The sequence below is a fragment of the Alosa sapidissima genome, chromosome 19 (genome assembly GCF_018492685.1).
Source record: "Alosa sapidissima isolate fAloSap1 chromosome 19, fAloSap1.pri, whole genome shotgun sequence".
In the NCBI taxonomy this organism is placed as follows: Eukaryota; Metazoa; Chordata; class Actinopteri; order Clupeiformes; family Clupeidae; genus Alosa; species Alosa sapidissima.
The window spans coordinates 2,971,238-2,998,643 of NC_055975.1; the positions used below are offsets into that span (position 1 = coordinate 2,971,238).

The following is a 27,406-nucleotide window of genomic DNA, read 5'->3' on the forward strand; positions in this document are numbered from 1 at the left end:
ATCTAGCGCTGAGAGAGATAATGTATGCAGGGCTGTGGTCACAGCTACTGTATGTTTGGGTGTGATGTGTCTGTATAACGTGTCCTCAGTCTTTAACATCTTCAACACCTTTAATAGTGCACTTATTTGTCTTCTTCTTTTGCACTTCGTCATATTGAATAGATATTATTACTTGGGGCACCTACTCAAAGGCCTGAACTGTACTGTGTGTGATTGTTGTAGATGCAAAAGCGCTGAAGAACAGGTGATGGAGGGCAATGGCTGGTTATTGTGTTATTGTAGTTTTGACTTGGCTCTATATAGGTTTGCGTGAAATGTGGCCAATATCTATGAGTATGTTATTATAATGAGTGTGTCTCCTCATGTGCTGCAAGACAATGACTCTGGTTGTGATGTTGACTGGTGGGGGCTGGCCATAGACATGTGCAATATATAGACAAAAGGGACTGGCCCACAGAGAACTCTATTACCTTTGGGTGAACTAGAGGAGGGATAGCAAGGCAAGCCTTCTTCTCCAACATCAGTGCTTTGCCCAGTGGCGCAAAAAGTGGGTATGCGCTATATGCGGCGCATAGGGGCGCAGCTCCATGGGGGCGCCAAAGCGATGGTAAAATAAATAAATAATATATTTGGTATTTTCTATATGTAGCTACTGCTGTCCGTTTCTAAATTATTTCAACATTTTCTCAATGTTCTATAACATTTTAGAGGACTAACAGGCTAGAGTAGGCGCCCTATCTCACAAGATTCCATCATAGAATTTTGACATAGAAGAGGGAGTGGGGGCGCCGTGAGCGCTGGGCGAGCAGATAGGCCTACGAGTAGTGAGTTGCCGTCTATGGAAAAAGATTGATACAGCAAAAAAAACCTGTTGACGACTAAAAATAGAAAAAGAAAGGGAGAAGGAGATGGCATGTCAAGGGATGCAACAGCAGTTAAATAAGTGGACGGTGAAAGGCAACAGGTAGGATTTAAAGTGATGACGTCTGTACTTGGAGGCTTGCAAATATGAATGTTAACAGACTAGCTAGCGTTTGTTAAGCTTAATGCCGATTGAAACACAGCCTATTCCATTCAGATAGCTAGGTGGCTACCATGCTCATACTGCACTTGTAATGGCCAACTGCAAACAGAAATGTCATGCTAGCAGCAACTCATTACATGTTTCCATATCCTAACAATGAAGGCTCCTTGTAATAACTTAATATTGTGTTGTCAGTGTGGTGCAAACAAACAAGGCTAGAGTGCCTATCAGCCTTATCTATTGTGAGCAATAGCTGGCTAAAGGACGTTATGAGAACCGTTTAGACTCTCTTGAAGTGCCAATGCACCATTTATCAATACTTATCAAGTATTCACCCCTTGCAGACACGTGACTTAAGTCACGTGACGGCTCCATGCTGGACGGCAAAAAGATGGGAGACGGACGGCAAATTACATTATGTCATAAAGATTATGATGAACTGAACACCATTACTATAACATCTTTGTAGTTCAATGTATTGCTGTTTGGGGTCTGATAGTCAAAGAAGATGCCAGTGGTGTTGTTAGATGAAATGGGTCATGATCGCAAATGTAAAGTTATTAAAACTGGTGGTAACAGCAAGGGGAGATAACGTTACGTTAGGCTACTGTAATTAACATTATGGTAAATGAACACCCATAAGTATTTCTGGACTAAAATATTGCAAAGCGATTTGGTTACTTTATTTGTCTTGCTTTTATCAGTTGTAACATAGTCAAAACGTTAAGAATGTCATATCAGAACATGAAATAATAACTAGCTGCCACACTTAGAAGCTAGCTATTCTAGATAACGACAAGTTAAACATCAAATTGGCAGCATTTCTTTAAAAACATATTCAATAGACACTAATGCACAGTAATAGTGAAAAATTATTGGCCTTTTGTTTTGCTTTAGTTGTTAGTGTTTTTTTTTTTTTGGGGGGGGGCGCCAATATTGTTGTTGCATACCCCTCAAAAATGGGTAGCTGCGCCCCTGGCTTTGCCTCACAAATACCAAGAGGGTGGAAGCTGTTCTAGCTGCACATGGGGAACTGACTTCACAGTAATGCCTATTGAGTTACAATGGGATGCCATTGCACTTCCTGTGGATCTAAGGGCAGGTGTGCCAATGCTTTTGTCTATACTGTATAATGTCTGGTAATGTGTGTGAGTGAATGTGTGTGTGTGATGTTTGTATATAATGAGTGTGTGTGTAAAGTTTGTATAATGAGTGTGTGTGTCTTCCTCTTCAGGTTGCTAGAGCATTATGACTACAGCTTTGATGTATACTGGTGTGGTCTGGGAGTGGTCATTTATGAGAGGATGTGTTTGTGTGTAATGAATGTATAACATGTTGTGTGTGTGTGTGTGTGTCCAGGTGCTGGAGGATAATGACTACGGCCGCGCGGTGGACTGGTGGGGGCTGGGCGTGGTGATGTATGAGATGATGTGCGGGCGGCTGCCCTTCTACAACCAGGACCACGAGAAGCTGTTTGAGCTCATCCTGATGGAGGACATCCGCTTCCCCCGCACCCTCTCCCCAGAGGCCAAGTCCCTCCTCTCCGGCCTGCTCAAGAAGGACCCCAAGCAGAGGTGCGCACAGCCAGCGCACTCCCCTGGGCTCATCACTCACTCACACATCCATCCATCCATCCATTCATTCATTCATTCATTTATTCATTCATTCACAAGTCAAAAATGTCACTCACTGGTTTCTTTATTCATTCAAAGGTGAGGACACCCCACAAACTCACCTATGCCAGTCCTCCATCTATACAGTCATGTACTCATTCAATTCAAGTCACGTCAGCTTTTTCATTTCTCCATATACTGAATACACAGCTGAACGAAATAGTGTTCCATATGGTCCAAGGTGCATGCAAGGTGCAAACATTCATTAATTTCTCACAAACTTATACTCATTATTTCAGTCTCTCATTCACTTTCACACACGTTGTGCAGTGCAGTCAGTCCCTTATTCATTCATTCATTGGTTAATTTATTGATTAATTCATTCACTACTACTCGGCACATTCATGTACCCATTAATTAATTCTACCAGCTCCCCATTAGGATCATTCAGTAACTTGGAAACTCTCCCACCCACAGATTCAGTCACTCAGCAGCTCTTTCTCTTCTTCTCTCATCCACTGCATATCCCCAGACCCCAGCACGTGATATCGGGGCACTCTTGAATTAGGAAATCCATTTTTCCACATCTTCATCTGTGAAATGTCATCATGCTATGCTGTAACTCGTGTGCTTATGGAGATTAGCATAAATACTATCAGTATTGTCCATCTATGTGTATGAATGTTGGGCTCTATGTATCGATCTTGATGTATGTGGTCCACAGGCGGTCTGCTGTCTGTTTGACATATATGCATTTGGACATTTAGGTTAGGAGGTGGACCTGATGACGCCAAGGAGATCATGCAGCACAAATTCTTTGCTGGCATTGTGTGGCAAGATGTCTATGAAAAGAAAGTAAGATATTTGCCCTCATTTGTTTTTTTGTTTTTTTCAATTAAATGCCTTATGAGGCTTTCTGGCAATTTCGATGCAATATAGATTCATTTAGAATATTTTTTGCATTCATAGTCCTTGCTTACATGAACATTAAATTTGAGTTTTTGAATTGTATAGTAAATAACCATCATAATCATAAGCGTTTTACCTGAGGCTACCAGAAGGGGGCGGTAGTGGACCTGAAATCTCACACACTAAATCTTCACTTTGCAGCTGGTCCCACCTTTCAAGCCCCAGGTAACCTCGGAAACGGACACACGGTATTTCGATGAGGAGTTCACTGCACAGACCATCACGATTACTCCACCTGGACAAGGTATGGAGATCACTTTTTCTCTCAGTCATATACACTTACACACATGCACACACACAGTGTCTCTCTGTCTCTTATTGCCATTGGCATCGGCATTACACCAGAGTGACGGACATACACTAACTAATTTACATTTGCAGAAATACAAAATTGCCTTTGATTACTTTGTTGGTATTCACTGATTATATATATATTCTGAAAATCTTTCCCAGGCCAGGTGGAAAGAGAAATCACTAAAGTGTGGTGCTAAGGGCTATTGCCTATCTTTATTTTACAGACCACATTTCAGTAAGTCATACAGTGCATACATTAAAGTGCATACAGCTTGACCCATGGCTATGCCTTCACTGGAGGATGTGAAACTTAAATGTGAATCTCCACAACTCCTAGGTGTCATCTTTCTGTAACACTGAATCAGAGGAAATCAGTTCACTGTGAATTGTTACGAGGCACACATTAAAAAGGCCCATTGTTATATGGTAGCTAATGGATGATGAAGTGTAGTGTTATTCAGTGGTGGGGGTGGTGGGTTCTTCATAGGTTTGGTCTCCACTGGCTCTGTTCTCTTGTTCCTGCCACTCAGCCCTAACATCACTCTTTCTCCCCATCTGTCTCCATCTATCCCTCTCTTTCCTCCAGTAGACGAGAGCATGGAGTCTTTTGACAGCGAACGGAGACCTCACTTCCCCCAGTTCTCCTACTCGGCGAGCGGAACCGCCTAGAAGGTCCTCCTCACGTTCCTCTGCATTCCCCAGCAGTTCCGTTCATTTCCAGCCATCCCAGCAGACTGCACGCTCCAGGACTGTGGCATGTTCCTCACCACCTCTTTTTCCTCCTCTCTCTCTCTTTCCTTCTTTCCTTCCACTCCTGCACAAGTCTCTGATTGTGTTCTAGTACAGACATCTCTCTCTCTCTCTCTCTCTCTCTCTGTCTCTCTCTCTGTTAAAAAAAAAATGTTAAAAAAGACCTTGCCTAAGGAGAAGATGTGAAAGAAACAAGAAAAAAAAAACAGAACAAAGAACTCTGGTTATTTTTGTGGCCTTAGATTTCTTTTTGTTGTCTTTTCCGGGGATGTGAAAGAGGTTACACTACATTGCGTTTCCAACATGAATCGCCATGATCAGACAATCCTAATGTTCATTAAGATTCAGCTAATGGGATGGATTATTATGCTGAAAGAGAACAAATGTTAAATGGCAGGGTAAAGAGGAGAAATTAGATTTCCTGTGTCTGAATTCACCTAAAATGAAAAGACTGAAAACTAAAATAAATATTATATTGCTATGGACCAATCATGACCTCAATGTTGAGAATTCTTCCTTGCCCCCCAAATGAATAGTTTTTCAAAAGGCTCCATTTTGGGCTATTACTCTTAAAAGAAAGAGAGTCAGACTCACTGTCGGTCTGACACCAGTCTCTGAGAATGTAGAGGTCCATTCACTGAGACTGTCATGTCCTCCGGAGATGTATCCCTAATAACAGAAGTCCAGTCAAATCAAATGAAAACTGACCTATGAATAAGACCTTGTATTGATCATTTTGCCTCCACAGTGGACCATCCACCTTAAAATGCCCCTGCTACACCACTTAGACATGTGCAATACAGTAATAGACCAAGCAGAGGCATCATGACCCCAGTAGAAGGACTTCATGCTTAATATTATACTAATGCTGTCCAGCATGAAGCAACCTTGTCCAGTTGTTAAGAACGTCACTTCAAAACTGGGACCAAGTGTATGGGACCAACTTAAGTACAGATATTGGTCTTTTGATAAATAAACAATGATACCACCCAAGACTCTTTTTTGGACCTAACCAACCCCCTCCATCCCAAAACCCACACACGTGCACACACACACACGCACAAACACACACACACACACACACACACACACACATAGACACACTTGTCCTTATTTCAGTGCTTGTGTGTTTCTTTTCTTCCTGAAATCTGCCCCACTCCCCAGCAATTTCTCTGCAGATCCCACATAGCTGTTCAGGTACTTTTCTGGATTTCTTTTTCTCTCTCTCTCTCTCTCTCTCTCTCTCTCTTTCCCTCTCTTTCTCTCTTTGTTGTTCTTAACCGGGTTTTTCCTGTATTGGGACACCAAGGTCCCAGTGCCTTCACCACAGCCTCAGTGAGGTCACCATTATAGTACACACTCTTCCTCTCTCTCTCAGAGACAAACTGGCTTTTTTGGTTCAGGGGAGACACACTCACGTCAAGTCACGATTCATGCCTTCAATCTCACTCACAGCAGAGGACCTCCATTTTTCTCTAAGAAGTTTCCGTTGATCTTATTTATATGACAGAAGCAGTGGGTGGGAATGAGGGGATGGATCAGGGCCATGACATGCACTTTGCATCCCCCCGCCTCCCTGAGTAAAGATAAATGTTTGATGCATTTGTACACTTCTCTGTACTTTGTTACTCTTTGTCGTTGAAGGCAATTTATTCCACATTTATTCCACAAGTGTCGACTGAAATTTGGTGTAAATACCATACAATTTTTTTTTACAGCGATTGACATACAATGAACGTCAGACTTAACTGTGTACAGATAGGTGAATCTGTAGGTAAACATTTATGGAAACATTTCTGAATACTGTATGCCTTTTTAAAGAAATTGAAAAACAAACACAGTGTTCGGATTACAAAGCGGCAATTTCGATACATAACTCATTCAATGTACTCTAATGAATGTAATGGCTTTTAACTTCTTTATTTCTATTGACTTCAATTCCTACTTTGTAAGCAATGTTCACATTTTAGTTCTGATTGTCTTCTATGCATATGCCCACTCTGCCTTCCCTGTCACCTTTTTGAAAATAGGGAGAAGTTTTACATTTTTTTTATTTTTTATGATTTTTATTTGTTACTCTCGACCCTTCCCTTAAACTGAAGACACCAGCTTTCGTAATGAATAATATAAACTTTGTACACACTGTTCAGCTGTTTTTACGGTTTAGAATGTTTTCCTTGGAATTGATCAAATAAACAGTTTGACTAAAGTGGTCTTGCGATTTGTGTTTTACTTTTTACCTCAGAACAGCTTGTGGTTATAGTCAGACTACTATTTGATGAAATACTGTATGCACACCCTTGTGCAAGTTTATTGAAACAAAACATGAAGAATGAAAGAGAGTCAATGTCTCCAAACCACAAAGGAAATTGTGGCTATAAGAGGAAAACAATGCCTAGTAAAACAAAAAAGACCCTTGGAAAATAATTGATGCACTTGGGGATATAAAAGAGACTAGAGATCAGTTTCTCTTGTTCTCAGATGGCTGCAGACTTGTATACAGGTATATGTAGGTTCCTGCATTCAGTACACTTTTTTGGAATTATAAAAGCAAAAATATTCAAACATAAGTACAGTGCCTATAAAAAGTATTCATCCTCCTTGCATATTTCCACTTTTACTGCTTTTCTAAATGGAATCTTGATCAATTTAATTTGGATTTTTTACAATAATTTAATGTCAATGTCAAAGTGCATGCAGAATTTTTTTTAACGTTTTAAGTAACGTTAATTTATTAATTAAAAATATATAATGCAAAATAAGTGATTGCATAAATATTCACCCCCTTCAATTCAGCGTTTAGTAGATGCACCTTTGGTCGCAATTAAAGCCTGGAGTCTACATGGATAGGTTTCAATTAGGCTTGCACATCTGGATACTGCCATTTTACTCAATTTTTCTGTGCAAAACTGCTCAAGCTCCGCCAGGTTGGAAGGGGATCAGATGTGGACAGGATTTAGGTCTGGGCTTTGACTCGGCCACACCAGAACATTCACCGTGTTATCTTTAAACCATTTCTTTGTAGTTTTTGCTGTAGGCTTTGGCTCATTGTCTTGCTAGAGTAAATCTGCTCCCAAGTCGTAGTTCTCATGCAGACTGAATCAGATTGTCCTCCAGGATTTCCATAGCCTGACGAGCCAGACCCACATTAAAATGCAGTGCTCAGTCCGAGGGGCGGGATAATCGGTTGTCTTTCAAATACCCTCTGCACGCAATAGGACAGCGCTGAGTCCCATACGTTTCCCACCAGCGGAGCTAGTTGGCTAGTTCAAACTTTTGGCAACTTAATAAAAGCTTAACTTGTGTCACACTGTTCGCCAACAGCAACATCCATCTTATTTGTTTTCAAGTAGCAGGGAATTCAAGCCAAACCTGCAACTCTGCTATCAATCATTATGTTAAGCCTACCTAACGACTCTATACACGATTTGATTGGCCTGATAGAAGTTGAATTTTTCGAGCTCACAAGCCAACGGAGAGTTGCTAGACTAGCCCTGGCAGCAAATGTAATTGCCGCTAGGGTGCGTCTAGATTTCTAGGCTAGGATTTCCATATAATAATGCTGAATTCTTCAGAGTTTTCATAGGTGCCTTTGTGGCCTTTGCCTCCACCATTATTCTTCTCACTCATATGCAATCTCTTATTTTACATTATATGTTTTTAATTCATTAACATTACTTTGTAGAAATCTGCTTTCACTTTGACATTAAAGGGACACCAGACAAGCCTGATGCTTTTTCTCTACGAAACTCCCCCTCGCTCAGTCTGAAGCTCTTTTCCTTTTCTTTGCGTCTTCCGTCAAGGGTTTTCGCTGCTTCTTCGCCGGCTCTGCCATTATACACACGTTTGCAACAATCTCTAGCGTTTTGTTAGCCTGCCTCTGTGCTGTAAACTGATCCTGCTTCGGTCGGCGGGTAGGATACACCGAACTTGCAAGTGGGATATTCTTCCTACAGGTAGTAGGGGCGGGCGAGAGAGTCTTCATTCGCCCTGTAATGAGTCATTTAACCATATACCGACTTACAAAGATGAGTAATTAACACGAAAACGTTGCCTGGTGTCCCTTTAAAGAGGGGATTTTTGTAAATTATTATTTAAAAAGGTCAAATTAAATAGATCAAGATTCCATTTATAAAAGCAGTAAAGGAGGATGTATCCAAGGGGGGTGAATACTTGTATGTGTGTGCGTGTGTGTGTGCGTGCATGTGAGAAAGAGAGTTTTCATATGTGCAATTGGATTTATATCCTGGCATTCTTCATGACTCTGATGAGACTGAGGTAGAAAGAACCCTCCCTGCCCCCCACCCCCCACAAGCCCATATGGTTCATTGTGAGGAGCAGATGTTGACAGCCAGCTGTGTGTGGCTACATGAGAACAATGCCCCTCCCTAGGAGAGGCTCACCTTTCTCTGGCCTGAGGAGGGAAACAACTGCTCTTCACCGCGCTGTGGAAGATGCCTCACTGCAGAGGACTGACCAGACACAAGGTGACAGGCCAAACGGCATCTCATTGTAAGGGAATGACCAGCTACACTGGAGAGAGGTGATATGAACAAACAATCTTCATCTAAAAACATCCAGGCAAATGTAATATAGACAGAAGATTGTTTATTCATTATTTTAATATAATAATAATACAATTTATTTATATAGCACTTTTCAAGCACAGCACAAAGTGCTTTACAGAAACCAAACAATAATAATAATAATAATAAAATAGTAATAAATAAAAGGACAAACTACCAAACACAAACTTAACTCAATATAAGAAACAAAAGGAAAAAACAATATACAGTACAGTACCCAAAACAAACAAACAAGAAGGATAATAATGATAATAATAAATTAGCAGAGACATGTGGAATCATTCACTAAGGAAGCCAATTGTACACTATATAAATGTCTGTAGACTAGATTTAAAAACAGCCACTGAATGTGCAGATTGTATGTTATAAGGGAGGCTGTTCCAAAGCTTGGGTGCTCTAACTGCAAACCAGCGGTCACCACTAGTTGACAGTTTACTTTCTGGAACAACTAAGGGCCCTATTTCCGCAACACAAAACCTGGCACAAAGCAGATTATAATCCTGACGCAACGTTTATTCCAATCTTACTCTCAGATTTTTCGCCATGCGCAGTAATTTAATTAAGCTTTGCGCCCAGGGGTGTGGCAGAAGGTGTGTTCTGGCGCACAATCCAAAATTGCTATCTTACACCCTCTAAAAAATCATTACGCCACTGACCAAGGGAAACCTGGTCAGAAATCCTTGGCAAGTTGTTTATGTTTTTATTAAGTGGGCGGGTGCACAACGAACCCTGCTTCTCTCATCAACGAACGCGCACCAGCGCACATCCTTGCAAAACATTGCAAATTACACAATTACAATGGGAAACATAAGATATTACAAAATACATCTCACAATGAGTAGTTATTCACCATAATCATTTGCAAATTGGTAATGACGGATAAAAGTGATTAGGCGAGAGGCACATATGAAACACAGCTGAAGACGCACTGTCACAAGATGTAAGCAGCAACTCCCGTGCAGGATAAATGTCCTTAGTTTTTTTATTCAGTCATTCGAACATTATTGGGGTAAGTGTTGTTTTTTCCAGGCTATGTTTTCAATGGTAACCCATTGTCAGTCAATAGTGAAAGTAATTAACTATAAGTGTTCATCGTTGGCTATGACACCACAGTGAAGTCAGTTTCACTTTGCCAATGAGTTCAAAAAATAGACGAGTGCAGATGTGTGTAGGCTATACTCTGCTAGGTTTTAGTAAAGCATGGTGTAGTGGAATACCTGTTCCATACGGTCTTGTGTGCAAGCAGATTCCTTCAAATGCACTGACCATCAAAATACTGATGCGCTGTTTGAAGTTGCGCTGCTTGCTGTTAAAGGGATTGACAGATGTCACTCTCATTGGTTTAAAGGATGTTACACCCAAAACACACCCATGACTGATAAAGAAACATAAGAACCGCCTTTTTGCGCCAGGCGACCGATGTTTGATAACAAACCACCCCAATGTGGACTGGACAAACCCCTACATTTATTTAAGCTATTCGCCAGTGACCATGCATTTTAGATGGCCATATAGTGCCGCCAGTCTTTCACATCAGCTGTGCAATCCTGCAGCACAGTTAGCTTGTTAAGCATGTTTGGTTTGACTGAGAGGTACAGCTGTGTTAATGCAGGTTTTCTCTGGGAAATACAGTCATAGGCTGTGACCCTGGGCAGGAAAAGTGACTTTCACAATGTGTATTCAAGTCATTTATCATATCTGTTGTGGTTACCTTAATGGTGATAAATGGATGTCTACTTAATGTAGAAATATTTTCTGCTTAATACAAACAAAGATCTTCAGGACATTGTGAAATCTGTGATGCTCTGGAGTCCAGTGCTACTTCACATCTGGGTTTTGCTTCTAAAGGGACTCGAGTGAAACACAAATAAAGGCGGTAGGCTGACTCCTGCTACAAGAGGGTTTAGGACAGAGAAGGTGAGGCCCACCCTCAGAGTCACAGACTGAGACTACTGACCGGGTGTCTGAATGCTGAGACAGGGCTGACGGGTCTACAACCTGAGCTTCGTTTATTTTGCTTTTTTAACGGTAGGGACATGACATGGCTTAAAGGTGCACGGAAAGTCAGCGCACTCACAGCAACACAATGGACTAGAGTAGAAGTTCTAATTGAATCCTTTAAGAACAAGAGAGTGGTTCTCATTAGAGTTATCAGTAAGTTCTGTGTGTTCAGCTCCTATGATGATAATCTTCTTGTGTCATGCCTAGTCATGCACAAATATGGAATCAGTGGCGAAGGAACAAGCTTTTCATTCCAAAATGTTTTTCTTTTCTTTGCTAGATATCTCCTCAGCCCAATGCCGGTAATAGTAGGCTACATATTAGATTTCCTTGTCTGAGTAACGCAAATTGAGTTAACCAGCTGTCAGTGACTAAAAAGAAGCATTTGGAGTTCCCTAAAAAGAGACACTGCTGTCTTTTCTAACTGGCTGACAAAGTTTATGATTAAGAAAAACAAACTAAATAGTACTACTATTACAACTACAAGCTACTTGCATGAGGTTTGATTTCATTTTGGCATCATTTGAATTGATGACTAATGCTTTTGGTTTAGTCTGCTGAAACATAGGCCTACAGCCGATAAACAGGCCTAAAGGTGAAAGAAATGGGATATATTGGTCAAGTTCGCCACCTAGTGGTTCATAGGCCTACTTGAACAGACTGTGTGCCGCCTTCCTCGCTGTAACCTATGTGATAAATCCATCCGCTTTCACAGGAAGGCAGTTGTGGACATGATGAAAGACATGATCTCTTCATTCTCTCACTGACTCTGAATGGACAATGAAACTCCACCCCATGGATGACTTCCTAAATTAGAACTTCTCCTGTAGGCGATGTCTAGACAGAGACCTAACTCAGGAAGAGGGATTTTAAGATTTTTAGAATTTATGAATTAGAATTATGGTTAATGGTTATTGGTTATGGTTATAGTATTTTGCAGGCTAATGCAGGCTACATGTTTGCACAAAAGCGTCTGCTAATAAATGTAAATATAAGCATAAACATCTTGAATTTCCCATTGGGGATCAATAAAGTATCTATCTATCTATCTATATAGTAGGCCTATAGTCTTTTGATCCCGTGAGGGAAATTTGGTCTCTGCATTTATCCCAATCCGTGAATTAGTGAAACACACTCAGCACACAGTGAACACACAGTGAGGTGAAGCACACTAATCCCGGCGCAGTGAGCTGCCTGCTCGGGGAGCAGTGAGGGGTTAGGTGCTTTTAGGCTATTCAAGGGCACTTCAGCCATTCTGGTCGGGGTTGGAACCGGCAACCCTCAAATATTTAGGAAAATGCTTGCAGTTGCAACTTAGAACTATTTAAGTTTGAATAACTCAATGCAGGCTACCAATGACTTTAACAATATCTGAGCAATCGTTTTTCCTGCGGCACTTTCTGTTAATGCATAATCACGCTAAACAAATTAACAGGATGAGAATCCGACAAAGAGATTTATAGGCCCATTAAAGTTATTAGTGAAAGAGGATAGCCTTAGCCCTATATAAAGGTGTGTGAGAAAATCCTGCCTGACCTCCCCGGTATGAGGATTCTGTAATTTAACTGAGCTCACCTTTCGTAAAAGGTGGGGTTCTTCCTTTCGGTCAGGTGCCAAGGCTTTTTCATTTGACTGCTGGGACAGTTGCGTCACCAAGCTGTATTGTAATCCAGAGGCGCTGTTGGTGGCTCCGCTCCACTTTGGAAGTCAAAGCCAGTTTAACAGAGGGTGTGTTCTGCATCCACCTGGACAAGCGACGTTTGGATTTCCTTTTTCTCGTTGTTTGTCAAACAAATGCGTAACTTTTATACAAGACAAGGAAAGAGATACACAGCGTTACAAGGCAAAACTTATCAGATTGCTGGGATCAAAACTGGCTGTCACTTTCAGCGAAAGGAATCTGGATTCAAGGTAGCTAACTGCTAACTTATATGGTTGTCAAATGAAATGGAATGGGCTGGGAATGTCAGAAGAAGGAAGCTTGTCTCACAGTTGGAAGTTCCTGTATTGTATTCGTGTCTGGTCTTACCATGAGCGGGGGAATGTTCAGGGCATATTGTAAAAGTTATCTAGGTTAACAAATGCATTTGCCAGTCGATATAAAATAGCTAAAATAACTTACTTTGTGAGATGACCCAGCTAGCTTATAACGAAATTGTTGCTTGCTAGTTGGCTAGTTTAGCTAACTTGCTAACGTGTTGATAAATTCCATGCTCCGCTTCCAGACAGTTAACGACACGCTGAGAGAGACTTCCTACGTATGTCACTACATTGCTCTCACAGTCATAGAAACATTGTTCTCCCCTCTGAAGTTAACGTATTTTTTGGGGGGTGACAGTTGTCGATAGGTGTTTTAACTTCAACTAGTCTTTGAGTTGACCAGTGAAAGTGGAGGACTGTAGGCTACTGTTGTGCGGACTGCGGATGTTACTTTTGAAAGAATCCCTTCGGCTTGCACAGCTGTTTGGCTGTCATGGTACCAGCACACCATTTATCAGTCTACAATTAATATCTAGGTCAGAAAATGTCTCTCCTTCTGTGTAATGTAGCCGTGCCCACTCACCATCATCAATTTTGTAATTTCATATTTTCATGTCATGGGTAATTTCTTTAGGCCACCAACTAACGTTACCGAATGACAATGTCACCTCTGTATTTACCCCAAATATGGTTGATATGACTAGTCACTACTTGCGCCACATTGTAGTTGAAGTCACGTGTTAAATCTGTTGTTTACTGTAGATTAAGTCTCCAAGTGGATAACACTGCATTCAGATGTGTGTGTGTGCAGCCTGTGATTCAATCAGTGAAATTGCGGGTGCTTGCAGTGTGCAGCGTCCAAAGGGCTGATTAGATGCTGTTGTTTTTTATACGACCAGCTGCTGGGTCTGCCAAAAGCTGTCTAAACAAACAAGGCAGCTCCAGTGTCATCGCGGCCCATACTTCAGATAAATTCACTTTTGATTTTAAAAACAGACACAAAATTAGAGAGAAATGCAACAAGCACAGACACAGATTTGGTCTTCTCTACACTGTATGTTATTTGCGTATCACATCAGGGTAAGTACTTATGAACAGTGGCCAGTAAAGTGCACTCTTTAGACCACTCGAAGACCTTGCTTTTCTGTTTGGTGAATACTTTTTATTAAAATATATGAAGTGAATCATTCTGGAAAAAATGACAGCAGTGAAAGTGGAATATTGTGGTGTCTGTTTTCCCAAGGATGTTGCTGGAGCTCTGAACAGCAAAGATGAGTGTGACATCATGGTTCCTGGTGAGCAGCTCAGGGACACGACACCGGTTACCGCGGGAGATGATCTTCGTGGGCCGGGATGACTGCGAGCTCATGCTGCAGGTGAGGGTCCTAAAGCCAGCGGCACTACATGGTCATCCTGGCAGCTGCCTGTCCAGAGATGAAGCCTTTCCCCACAACTTGTGCGATTGCCTCTTGGCTAGTACTACTCTTCCACATGGGTGTGGAGCTCTGGCAAACTGAATGAGATGCCACTCTGTGTTGGTATGATAAAGACAGGGTGGGGTTTGTGTCTGTGTGTCTCTTAGTGAGTTTGATTCTCAAGTAGCCCACTTGACTTGTGGCTTGGACGACTGAAGCCTTTCCTGATCTAATTGTGTGTGTGTGTGTGTGTGTGTGTGTGTGTGTGTGTGTGTGTGTGTGTGTGTGTGTGTGTGTGTATCTGTGTGTGTCTGTGTGTGTCTGTGTGTGTCTGTGTGTGTGTGTGTGTGTTCTTACTTTACTGTACTGTTCTGTTGAAGCCTATTGTATGTCAGTGTTTTTTCTGATCTTGGCTTAGGTCAAGTGTGTATGTGTGTGCGTGTGCATATGTGTGTGTATGTGGGTACACAATTCTTGAGTGCCTCTACTGTACATTGCCTGCAGGGAGACTTCCCTTTTGGCAGCATCTCAAAACGCAACCACTGCATTCCGTCCAGTTCCGTCCAGTGCACAGTATCTCTCACCATTTGCTGGCAGGCCGAGACTCCTGCTTCTGGAATGTTCCTCGCCTGCACGCTCCTCTACATCTCCTCTTCCTCTCCTCCATCCCTTTCTGTCGGCCCCTGGAAAACACAGCACCACCATGAAGCAGATCCCTCCTCTTGAAATTGTTTATATGGTTTCCTCGGCCTGTGGTTTTGCTCTGAATGCCCTGCCCTACCACAATGGTTAGCCAGCAGAATTTGAAAGTGCTCTCGTGCACATTCAAGGGAACAGAGGGGCTGGCTGGCTGGCTGGCTGTCCGCAGCTTCAATGCCTCGCCCATTTAGTGTGATGAGTGGCTTATAATTTCTGTCTGCCTCTTTAAAAAGCATTACTCTTTCTTTTCTTTGCTTCTCCTCCTCCCTGATTGGTTCATAGAGTTGTTGTCTATGGCTGAGTGTGCTGTTCCTCTCAGTGTTGATACAAGGAGGAACGGGAGTGTTGGTGTGAACTGGCAACAATGCCTCTGGCACGGAATCTCAGTCAGAACCACAGTTTAGATGCCAGCTGTTGTGCATGCTCACCGTAGTCGTCTGTAAAACTCTGCATTGGGTGTGTGTGTGTGTGTGTGTGTGTGGGGGGGGTGTATGTGTGTGTGGGTGGTTAGGCGGGATCATGTTTTGTCTTCCTCACGCTTGTGGTGAAGATAACATCGTGCTGGCCTGCTAGTGAAAGGTCCCCCTTGAGGAAGTGAGTAGTAAATAGGCCAGGCCTCGTCCTCCTCATCAGCCGTGTTCTCTGCACACAGTGGCCACAGGGTCTCCTATCAGCCATCTCACTGATAAGAGCTGCAGCAGCTCCCTATGGTCAAAAGATACAATTTGTGTTTAGAGTGGCCAGAAAATCACAAACAAACAAACGCCTCTGAAAGTGTGTGGTCTAATTGTGACCAACTAAAAAATAGAAATGTTCATAGATTCACAATAGCTCAATAATAAATGGCTATCTGGATTGTGCAGTGTGTGGTCTTGCATTCTAGCAAGGGCAGCTGAGAGGGTGAGAGTGGTGTGAGTGAAAAAGAGCATGCTCTGTAGCTCTGAACTCCCCTAGTTTGGCCCTTAATCTGCTGAAGCATTTCAATCTGCTCCGAGACCACAGAGTGTTCAAGTCCACTGAGCTCAATGACCCAGGCCTCCTTAGTGCTCTGTGTGTAACAAACTGGAACGCAATGTGCATGCCTGCCAACCTCTCTCTCCCTCTTCTCCCACTCACCCTCTCTCTTCTCTGTTCTTTTCTGTTCTTTCTTTCTTTCTTTCTTTCTCACCTGCCTTATCTCTCTCTTTTTACCTCTTTCTCTGTCTTCCTGTCTTTTCACACCTCTTCATGATATCTTTATACCCTTCCATTGTTTCTCCAGCACATTTCTTTTTCTGTGTTTGTGTTGCTTTCTCTCTCTGTCTCTCCCTCCCTTCCTCTCTCTCTCCTTCTTTCTCTCTCTGTCTCTCCCTCCCTCCCTTCCTCTCTCTCTCCCTCTTGGCTGGAGAATTGACACAATTTGACAGAGCCATGAAATGGCCTCGCTAATGGGCCCTAACGAGGCCCCTGCAAACGAGCTCGGTTGTCCAGGGCTTCGCCTTTGAAGTCCTGCTGCAAGCGTAGAGGGAGGAGATGGAGTAGGAGGAGAAGTAGGGAGGCGATGTTGGAGATGAAGGAGGAGGAGGAGAGGGAGGAGACCTTGAGTGGATAATAATGACATAAGAGGAAAGTCCAACTTTGCCGTGTGTTTCGATTATGTTGATTCCAGTGTCATTACTCAATGCAAATGGATGAGGTTTCATATGGGATGTTCAGTAATGATATGGCTCTCTAGTCAAATGTGGTTTGAAAAAGTGCCTATTACTGTATTCCATAAGAAGCATGCCTGATCTGTCTCTTTAACCAACAGTAAAATGTCTCTCTGTGTTCACTGTACATACAGTACGCTGGGAATGTTTTATGCCAGCCACTACATTTAGTTACGTGCTATGACACTTTCAATATACTCAGCACATAATGCAGGTTCATTTCCTGCTACTAGCACAGATGTTTGTATCAACTGTAACTGACATCGTTGTACCTCATTTCTCTTTCTCTCTCTCTCTTTCTCTCTCTCCCTCCCTCTCTCTCTCTCTCAATCCCTCTCACAGTCCCGCAGTGTGGACAAACAGCACGCTGTCATTAACTATGACCCTGCCACGGATGAGCACCTGGTGAAGGACCTGGGAAGCCTTAATGGGGTGAGTTAAACAGGCACCTCTAGCCATGGGGGACTGCCTCGCATCGCTTCTAATGCCTTTCTTTGGCAGCGGATGTCCAGCTCCACAGGTGCTGGGCTCTGGTATTTATACCCTTTCTTTGGTGTGGGATGTTTAGCCACAACCAGGTATCTGTTGTGTGATTATGGCCACCTTTGTTGTAATATCTTTTACTGATCAGCTACTGAAGCTCCAGATTCAGGTCGGAGGCAGAGATTTGCTAACAGGCTCTCAAAAAGTCACCCAAAGTGAGCCTTTTCTGGTGACATTAGCCACACACACCCTGCGTTTTTGCGGAGCTCGAGGTCAGAACTGAGTACCTGCAACAACAAAAAAAGAAAAGAGAAATTAAAGCACAGCTGCAGAAAAGGAGGTGTGTCCACGTTAGCCCAGTTCACTGCCCATTCCCCTTGAGAGTGGTGCAGTAAAAGCAGATAGCTTGCCCCATAGTAGCACCTCTGTAATGTACAAGGTGAATGAGTGGGTGTCACTCACACAACAGATGGCCAAGCTGGTCTTGAGCTGCCCAAATGCCGTGTTTGGGACAGAACATGTTTGTTTGCTCAATCTTTGTGTGAGGGTGCGGTCAGTTAGAGTCCTGATAATGCGCGAGTAGGTAGCAGGTCCCTGTCCCCACTCTGGAGCCCAACTCCAGCGAGGGCCCCTCAGCACAAAAGAGCTGTTTGTCAACGCCACTCTGGCTTGGTTGGGCTGAGGCAGAGAGCAGTGCATTCTTCTGCTGCTTTGATCCCATTCTATTTGCTGCACTCTTTCTCCCTCCCCCTTGCTCTCTCTCGCTCTCTTCCTCTCTTTCGCTATTTCCCTCTATCTGTCTGTCCCTCTCTTTCTCTCCCTCTCAACTTTGTTTCCCTGTTACTCTTTGTTTATTCTGTCATCTATGTGAACATCTCTCTCCCATATTCTCCTTCCCCCCATCTCTCATTCTGTATCCTCAACCTTTCTCTCATTCTCTCATTCTCTCTCCCTCTTCCTCTCCTCCCCCCTCTTTCTCTCTGAGTTTCTCTGCACCTGCTAAATCATGCTCTCTTCAGGGAACTCTCGCTCCAGTAGTTTCTGTCCTAACAGCTCGTCTCAGTTTCAATATTGAGTGTTTCTTTTGACAATAAACTTCAGTGCTCCCAAAGCACTCAGCGCTGACAAGAGGCTAATAGTTAAACTTACAAGCTGCAGCACAACCAGCTCCCCTTGTCCAGTTCCCCTCCCAGGTGGAACCCTATCTAACCCTGATGGCCTAATGTTCTAATGCTTTGCTTTGTTTAGTGCAATCCCAGGCACCCTCAGCTTTCTTAAATAACCAGAACAGCGCATGATGGCTGGGCGGTTCCATTTCAATATTACTCTTCATAGAACAAGCGGCTTACACATTTCATTCATTAGGAACACACATCTCTCATTGATACCTAACTATAAACCTTGGCTTGAAAATCAAGCATATTTGTGGTTTCTTTGGTTACGGTTGGAACTGGTCCAACAGCCTACCTCATAGTCTGCTTTGTGCATTGTGTTTGCCTTTGTTTTTGCCGTAGGCGAAATCCATATGTATAGCCGTGTCTGTAGATTTGGAAGTTGACTATTCTAGGAATGTAGAGCTGAAATGATGACCCTGAGAGGAGGAGTTTTTGTTTTGTTTGTTGGATAATTGTGCTTTCTTGTTCCTGGTAGATAGGATTCTTCAGGTGTCTCAGTTAGGTCACAGTCCTCACAAAGAAACACAATACAATGGATATTGTACTGATGATACAGACTTGCACACTGTAGGAATTCCCCTTCTCCTCAAATGTCAACATACTGGCTACCCATTTACATATAGCCATATAAATAAAATAAAAATATAATATATATATTACATATATATAAAGGGCTACCCCTAGATAGATAGGGGTATTAATCCCGAGGGAAAGTTTACAATTAGTCTAAAATCGATGGAAAGGGTCATGCTCATTCCCGCGACAACATTACATGCAATACTAGCCATTCCTGAAGCCATTATTTTAAGGTACAAGAACACCATTGTGTTGTTTTGATAGTTACCTCATCTGAAAAACAAATGGGTTTAAATAAGTAGATGTAATTTATGGGAATGCACTGCCTATGAAGGTGCATGCACACATATCAGTAATCTGTGAAAATCGTTCAGTGAAAGTGAAGTGCAAAATAAATGTGATGTTCTGTGCTGGTGTGCCCCTATAGTAAATATTGTTTCACTACTTCCTACCTCCACTATTTCACTTCCATCATGCCCCAGTCATTTAGCCTTTTTACCCCCCATCTGTCCCTTCACTGGCCCTCTCCCTGAGCTTAGACACCCTCATTGCATAACCTTTGCAATCTTATTACAGTCTTACGGTGGTGCGGGCTTAACTTTCAGTGGGGGTAACAGGCCTGGCACACCTCACAGGGGGACCTGGGAGCCTCCACTGGCTGCAGCATGCAAAATAACAACCAGCCAGGCAGGCTGGTAGGGAGGAACAAGTAGAGTTGGAAAAGAATGGAAATTTGTGTAAAAGTGTTGGAAGTTTTGCTCATTTGCTCATTAAGACATTCCCAAAAAAGTCAACAATACATAGTTAAACCCCCCAAAAAAATACAGACTTGTTCTACAAAACTACAAAAAGTAGCATCCTTAGGCTTTAGGGAGATAGATTAAACACAGGCTTGGATTGTTTGTGTGTTCTATGGGTGTCTTGATTGGTTTGTGTTTGTGTTGTCTTGTGTCTCCTCCTAGACGTTTGTCAACGACCTCCGAATCCCAGACCAAACCTACATCACGCTCAAGCTCTCCGACATCATCCGATTTGGATATGATATCTTTTCAAGCACATCTCCTCATTTTAATTTGGTTGTTTTCCCACTTTTTGAAATCAGGAAGTATACAGTATGTAGTGCAGTGTAGTCAGGTGGTTCAGATTAAACCTTTGTGTGCACTAGAAAACCTTTTGTGTTTCTTCACCCGGAAAAATTAAGCACACCCAAATTCCAACTTGGATCACTGGCAGCAAAGCCGCTTTCATGTTTGTGAGTCGGTGAATGTTCACTATGTTCTGTAAGGAATACCAGTCATGATCTAAACATTCAAGACTGTGTGTTTCCATATACCTTTGTAAGTTATACAACACATCCGATTAGGGTCACACACATAGCCTAACATTCGAAGAATGTGATTGTGTTGTGCTAGTTACATCAAAGACATGATTTCCAAGGAACCACACATGTTATAGAATAGTTTATAGAAAGCCTCTTTTAACTATCTTAAATGTTTGTGTGGAATTCTTTTAAAGGGCCACTAGCTGTTAGTCATTGTAAGCTGATGGTCAAGTTTTCTCAAGTGTATTGTTCCAAGGCCAGGTCTTGTGTGTAATTGTGTTTGGCATCAGTGCTGGTGTTAAGGTCCTTAGCAGTGCCCACATGCTCACGTGTACATCCTGGAGAGGAGCCAGCACAAGGTACCAGAGGAGGCTCTCAAGGTAATTGTGTGTGTGTGTGTGTGTGTGTGTGTGTGTGTGTGTGTGTGTGTGTCTTGTTAATGTCTGTTTTATTTGTGTGATTGTGCTTAAGAAGGGGGAAGTTAATGTGTTCATGGGTTAACGTTACGTGTGTGTGTGTGTTGGCTCTTTGGCTCTTTGTTCTGTGTTTATGTATGGTGGGCTGTTTATGCAGTTATGTATGTATGAGGGGCATTGTCTTCTTCTCAGCCTTGAGTGCTTCATGAATGGCAATACTGTATTATAAAAGCCATTTGTCATTGGAGCGTGGGTCAATTCATGCCCCTCTGAATGTGTGAAATGATGGGTCTTTGGGGTGCATACAACTGATGTGTGTGTGTGTGTGTGTGTGTGTACAACACCAGCATGAGAAGTACACCAGCCAGCTGCAGATCGGTGTAAAGACGTCAGAGTCCAAGAGACGGGAGCACGCGGAGGAGAAGAGCAGAGCCACGGTGTCTCCCAGCTCTAAGCAGGACAAGAGTGACCGCAAGGCCACACCAGGTAACTGCAGAGCTGCACACTTGTCAGCTTACAACCCCCCACCTCCCCCATCCTCCAGCACAAATGGTGTAAACGGTAAACCCCTACACTTTCAAACTAAGCTTCAGGGTGACAAGAGACCCTTGGCTATCTGGGTGTCTTTGTTGTGGGGTTTGTGTGCTGCTGTATTGAGATGTTTTGTACAGTAGTACAGAAGGCCGGTCCTTATTTGGCTATCTCTCCCACCCAACTCCACGCCCATGTGTTTGGGGGAAAAGGAAGTGTGTTGCTCTCCGCTTATTTGAATTCTGCCCTGACCATGTTCCTGCATGCACATGAGATGTGCTGATAATGTGAATGAACAAATAGCCTCTCTCTCTCTCTCTCTCTCTCTCTCTCTCTCTCTCTCTCTCTCTCTCTCTCTCTCTCTCTCTCTCTCTCTCTCTCTCTCTGCCTGTCTTCCACTCTCTCTTTTTCTTTCTCTCTCTCTCTCTCTCTCTCTCTCTCTGCCTGTCTTCCACTCTCTTTTTCTTTCTCTCTCTCTCTCTCTCTCTCTCTGCCTGTCTTCCACTCCCTCTTTCTTTCTCTCTTTCTCTCTCTCTCTCGGCCTGTCTTCCACTCTCTCCCATGTTGTACTCACTCATCCCTGCTCTCTGTTCAACTGTAAGGCATCAGAGGCACTGTGCAGGGTTTGGATGGGGTTTTGGTGTTGGCGTGCTCAGCTCAGGATAGAATTATTGGGGATGAGGGATGCTGGGAGATTTTGGTAGGCTGCATGTTCAGCTCTCCCGCCAACCACCCAGGCCTTTGCCAGGGACAAGCCACTGTGTCTCAGCAGGTGCCTGTGATTTCACTGGTACATGTGCCCTGCCTGGATTTAGAATGCTGTGTGCGTGCGTGCAGGTAATCCAAGGGGGTTTGACTCCCCAACCCCCCCCCCCCCCCCCCCCTTTTTTTTTGCATGGTGTTTATCTGAAGTTATTTCTCAGAATGCCGTTGGGACACACACATTTGCTTGTGTGTGTGTGTGTGTGTGTGTTTGTGGTTTGTTTATTTTCTGGGTAATCCAAATGTTTTTTCCATTATTATTTGGTTTTATGTTAAGCATTATGCCCATGCCAGTATGTGGTCTCTACTGTAGTTCCCCAGTTACTCAGGTGGTTCTTCCTGGAATGCTTTAAGCCACTACACTGTTTACCAAGCAGTTTGTCAGAAAGTGAAGGATTGCCAGTAAAGCACACCCTCTGTCGGGGCATTAGGGGATCTTCACTGGCCCAGACAGAGCCAGTGACTGTGTGGTGCTCAAATTCATGGTGCCTCCAAGATTTAAAGCATCTCATAGATCCTGAGCCCGAGTCATGCGGGATTGAAAGGCTCTGGCTGGCTGTGAATGCCTCTCATTCATGTGTCAGCTAGCATCTGGGAAAGCCTCTCCCTGCCCTTCCTTTCCCAGAGACACTGGTGCTTTCTGCCCTTAATGGATTGGAACCATTTTTTTCCATTGGCCACAGTTAAACAGGCCTCTGTAGTTCACACTACACACACTGTATCACACACACACACACACACGCACACGCACACGTTCCTTAATGAGCCCCAAGGCTATGTTTACATATTACATGATTCCCTAAAATTAAATCAGAAAATGTGAAACTAGCAATCTGTCTTGGCAGTTTCACACAAATGGGGAAATATGAGTAGCCATTACATAAAGGTCCACACTTTAGTTTACATTTAGTGTGCAGAGTTACTATGTAATTGGTTGATCAGCAGACATGTGGACTCGAGTCACATGACTTGGACTCGAGTCAGACTCGAGTCATGATTTTAATGACTTCAGACTTGACTTGATAAAATTCGGCATGACTTGCGACTCGACTTGGACTTGAATACTATTGACTCGAGACTTGACTCGGACTTTGCCTCTTTGACTTGTGACGACTTGACATGTCTCGAGTCAAAAACTAAATTTCCTGATCGTGGACCAGTCACCCCAGAGATGCTTTCCCTCCGCGACTAAAAAAAAAAAAAAAAAAAAAAATAGCGGAGACAAGCGGTCAGTCCAGAGCACAGTTCAATGCTGCCGCTACCCTCACATGCGTTACGCACTGTGTGTAGGGCACCAAGAGACAGAGAAACGACCAACATTTAGCCAATAACTAGTAGCTTTACTGCAAACTGATTTGCACTCTTGTTAGAGAACGTTTACAATGTCAAAATGCACCAACAGCATGTTACATAAAGATGATACTTTTCGAGTCCTCTCCATTAAGATCCAACTTGAACTTATGCTAGCCTACTCCATTTAATTGAGAACCCCATCTAAGCACGCACGAGAGGGAGAGAAAACGAGTGGCAGGTTCCAACTGGCTTGTCATTGTTGATGATGATTGATATTTTCTTTTAAATATAAGAAACGTATAAAAGGAAATAATGAAGGCAACAAATACGAGATAAGGGGAAATTGCGGATTTATCCGGTTCTCACTACTGTTATAAACTATGAGATCCAGGTCACTATGACATAGGCTGCACTCACTGTGATTTGGAAAGTGGACAAGAATATGAAGAGTTGTCTTTGCCTTTGTGTAATGGAAATGGTGAGTCTTGAAGTAGGCCTATTCAATAATTTGTTTACATGAAGTACATTGATATGCCGATTGAAACGCATTCCACTCAGCTAGCTAGGTGGCTACTGGCTACCAGGCTCATAATTCACATTTAATTGCAAACAGAAAATGTCAAGCAAGCATCATGTCATACATGCATCTATTTCCAAAGGAATGAAAGCTGTTTGTGCCAACTTAATATCATGCTTATCATTGTTAATATTGTGCTATACATGTGGCACAAACAATGTTTGAGTTTGTGGACTAGCCATAGGAATGGAGCTGGTAAAAAAAAAGATCATTATGAGAATGTGTGGACAGTGGCACACAATGGGCTTAAAGTGACAGTGCACCATTTACAAATGAGATAAACAGCATCAAATGTGTAGTATTTCTTAAGAAATTAATACTTTAAAACAAAATTACTGTGTCATTATTATCTTTTAAATAATATAAAAGTGTTGACTTTGGCTTCCCTTATGAGTCGCCACTGGCAGACAGCCTAATACATTGTTTGCAGGCAAATCTGTGGCCTAGCGCAGTGAAATGCCATCAGTCAAATTATTACTCATACTTACAGTGTGCTCCGCAATTTGGAAAAACAATATATATATTTGTCATGTAGCTATCCGTTTTGTACAGATTACTCAGGTATGCACATGTGTATATTGTATGCGCATGCATATATCGTAAAAGATTTCAAGACAGAAATATTGAACATATTTTAATCTGTATTTATAAAAAAAAATTCTGTGGATTAGATGGAAGTGTTAAAATTATGATCGATAGTCTAATAATGCCATTATTAAGTGAAGAGTACCTGATGACTTGTTCAGGACTTGAAAAAGATTGGGACTTGGACTTGGACTCGACTTGGCTTTGATGAGACTTGGACTTGGACTCGACTTGCCCTTCTCTGTATTTACTTGGGACTTGACTTGGACTTGAGTGCTAAGACTTGGGACTTACTTGTGACTTGCCAAACAGTGACTTGGTCCCACCTCTGTTGATCAGTTCAATTCAGTTCAATTTTATTTATGTAGTAACACATGAATGTCTCAAGGCAGTTTACAGAACCCAACTTGAACTTGAGCTTGATCAGTGTGTACATTGTACATTAGTTGTTGTGTACTTACTAGGATTAGTTTTAATTTAGTGTAATGGAATGTATATTTTGCAAAATACTCACTGTATTAAGAACATTGTATTGTACTATTAAGATATCAAAATATCAAATATACAGTAGAACTGAGTCTTCCCTGTCTCTGTCCCTGTTCTCTGTGATAAATGCCCTCCTGGGTTTTACCCTGTTTGCCCCGTGGCAGGCATCTCGTCTCATTAGCATCTTGCCAACTCAGCACAGCTCAGCGCAGAGCAGTGCTGTCCGGTGCAGAGCTTTAATGAAGACCTTTATCCAGTCTGATCACAGAAGAGGGATTAGCCTCTGCTCCTTGCCTTCAGTAAGGCGCTCTGGAGAAGGAGTCTCCGCAAGCGGGACTTCTCCTCCTCCACCACCACCTCCTCCTCCACCCCACTAACAAGTAGGAGATCAACCCCCCAATCATGTGCAGATCAGCACATCCCTCCTTGCTCCTCCTCCTTGACCCATCATCAAGCCCAGTCAGGTGTTTCCCCCAAGTATGTCCTTGAAGAAGATCATGTGCTTGGTTGGTTAGTTAAGATTGGCATGGGTCGGCAAGCCCAGACTGTGGGCTCATGTTTGCAGTGTTTTAGCAGCAGGGGATGTTTCCGAGTTGCCATGTCAGATGGGGGGCTGTTTTACTCTGAGGAGCCGTTGGCTACTTCATGCTCCCTCATCATGGCCTCTGATATGAGCTGTGCACCATTGGCATCATTCACTGGAGACAAGAACTGCCAATTGCCAATTTCAAAAATTAATGAGACTAGTTGAAAACATGATGGGGGGGACGAGACCTCACTGTCTCCAGTGTATGAGCTTATGTGGTGCTTGTGAAAGAGGCCCTATGCAGGGAAGCTACTTTGGTGGTTCAGTCTCAGAGCACTCAGGGTTCAGTCTCTCTCTCTCTCTCTCTCTCTCAGTCCCACTGGTGGTCTCTGTGTCTCTATATATCTATTTATGTTTCACTCCTACAGACTTTCCCTCTTCCTCTTTGACTCATGGTCTCCACCTCTCTTCCTCTCTCTGACTCCTCCATGTTCTCACTCTTTCTCCGTCTATCCCTCTATCCTTGTTTGGGTTGCACTCTACACTTGAGACATTCCCTCCCTCCACTCATGTATGTGTTGCCTCTCTCTCTCTCTTTCCGATGTGAGCGGGGTGTTGTCATGTCCCACCCACTGTGACTATGGCACTCATTCTTTCCAGTTGCAGGCCAGAGATGCCCTGCATACAGCTAGAGCTACACCAAACCCTAGCAGTGCTCTGAATAGCAACATTACATTAGCTACACTCAGCACTGCTGGTTACATTTCATTAGCTCCCAGTCGTCCAGGGACAGCCTGCTTATAGCACTGTGTTCCTACAGCAGTACAGCACTGTGCAAGACACCGTGTCTATCTGAAACAGTCCCTCTGTTGTCTTGACAGAGGGGGAAAGCAAACAGAAGATAATGGAATGATAAGCAGAAAGAAGTCAATAGAGAATTTAGGATCTGTGTCAGTGACAGATCTTTGGAGACATGAAAGTTGGATGTTTATTATTACCATATTTGGTTTTGTTTTAGATAGTAATAGAGTGAGTAATCTTTTTAGACTGTGTATGTGTGTGTGTGTGTGTCCTGCATTCTTTGCCCCTCTCTTCTTTTGTTGATTCCACTCTGGGTTACTGCGGTAACAGGCTAGAGTTCTGATTCTCTGACTGTGCTCAACTGCTCGGCTGATCAAGAATGTGCCGCTTCAGCACCCTCTGTCTCTTTCACACACACACACACAAACGCGCACACACATACACAGACCATCCCCCTATCTTTTTTGCATTTAGACAACAAGTAGACGGATTAACAGGCAGAGAGCCAACCCAGCTGTTTGACGTCATGAGAGAGAGGCGATAGGCTCGCTTTGGGCCTCATCATCAGTAGGGAAGCTGATGACGACCATCTCTTATTCACACAAACCCACATTTACACAAAAACTCTGCCTCCTCTCTCTCTCTCTCTCTCTCTCTCTCTCTCTCTCTGTGTCTCTCTCTCTCTCTCTCTCTCTCTCACTCCCTCTATCTCCCTCTTGCGCTCTGACTCTATCTGAATATGGCTCTCTCTGGCTCTCAGTCTGTCTCCATCACGCCATGCACAGCCACAACTGTGTCACTGTTTAATTGATTTTTTTGTATTCCATCACCTCCAGTGAAAAGACAGGATTAGGA

The 27,406-nt window shown here is 43.0% G+C and overlaps 2 protein-coding genes across 5 annotated transcripts in view; both read left to right on the forward strand.

Moving 5' to 3' along the window:
* The window catches only part of akt1 (v-akt murine thymoma viral oncogene homolog 1), a 58,517-nt gene extending 51,658 nt beyond the window's left edge, over positions 1–6,859 (forward strand). Inside the window, 4 exon segments of the mRNA XM_042071225.1 lie at positions 2,384–2,598; positions 3,405–3,492; positions 3,748–3,850; positions 4,490–6,859. Of these exon segments, the coding sequence (XP_041927159.1) occupies positions 2,384–2,598; positions 3,405–3,492; positions 3,748–3,850; positions 4,490–4,569 (486 nt within the window). The 3' untranslated portion in view covers positions 4,570–6,859.
* Positions 6,860–12,898: 6,039 nt separating this feature from the next.
* Positions 12,899–27,406, forward strand: part of cep170ba (centrosomal protein 170Ba) — a 30,516-nt gene continuing 16,008 nt past the window's right edge. For all 4 annotated transcript variants that reach the window (XM_042071219.1, XM_042071221.1, XM_042071222.1 and 1 more), the window contains exons 1-6: positions 12,899–13,148; positions 14,461–14,593; positions 17,362–17,451; positions 20,216–20,294; positions 20,896–20,954; positions 21,338–21,476. In XM_042071219.1, coding sequence (XP_041927153.1) covers positions 14,489–14,593; positions 17,362–17,451; positions 20,216–20,294; positions 20,896–20,954; positions 21,338–21,476 — 472 coding nt within the window. In that variant the 5' untranslated portion in view covers positions 12,899–13,148; positions 14,461–14,488. The remainder of the gene's footprint in view (positions 13,149–14,460; positions 14,594–17,361; positions 17,452–20,215; positions 20,295–20,895; positions 20,955–21,337; positions 21,477–27,406) is intronic.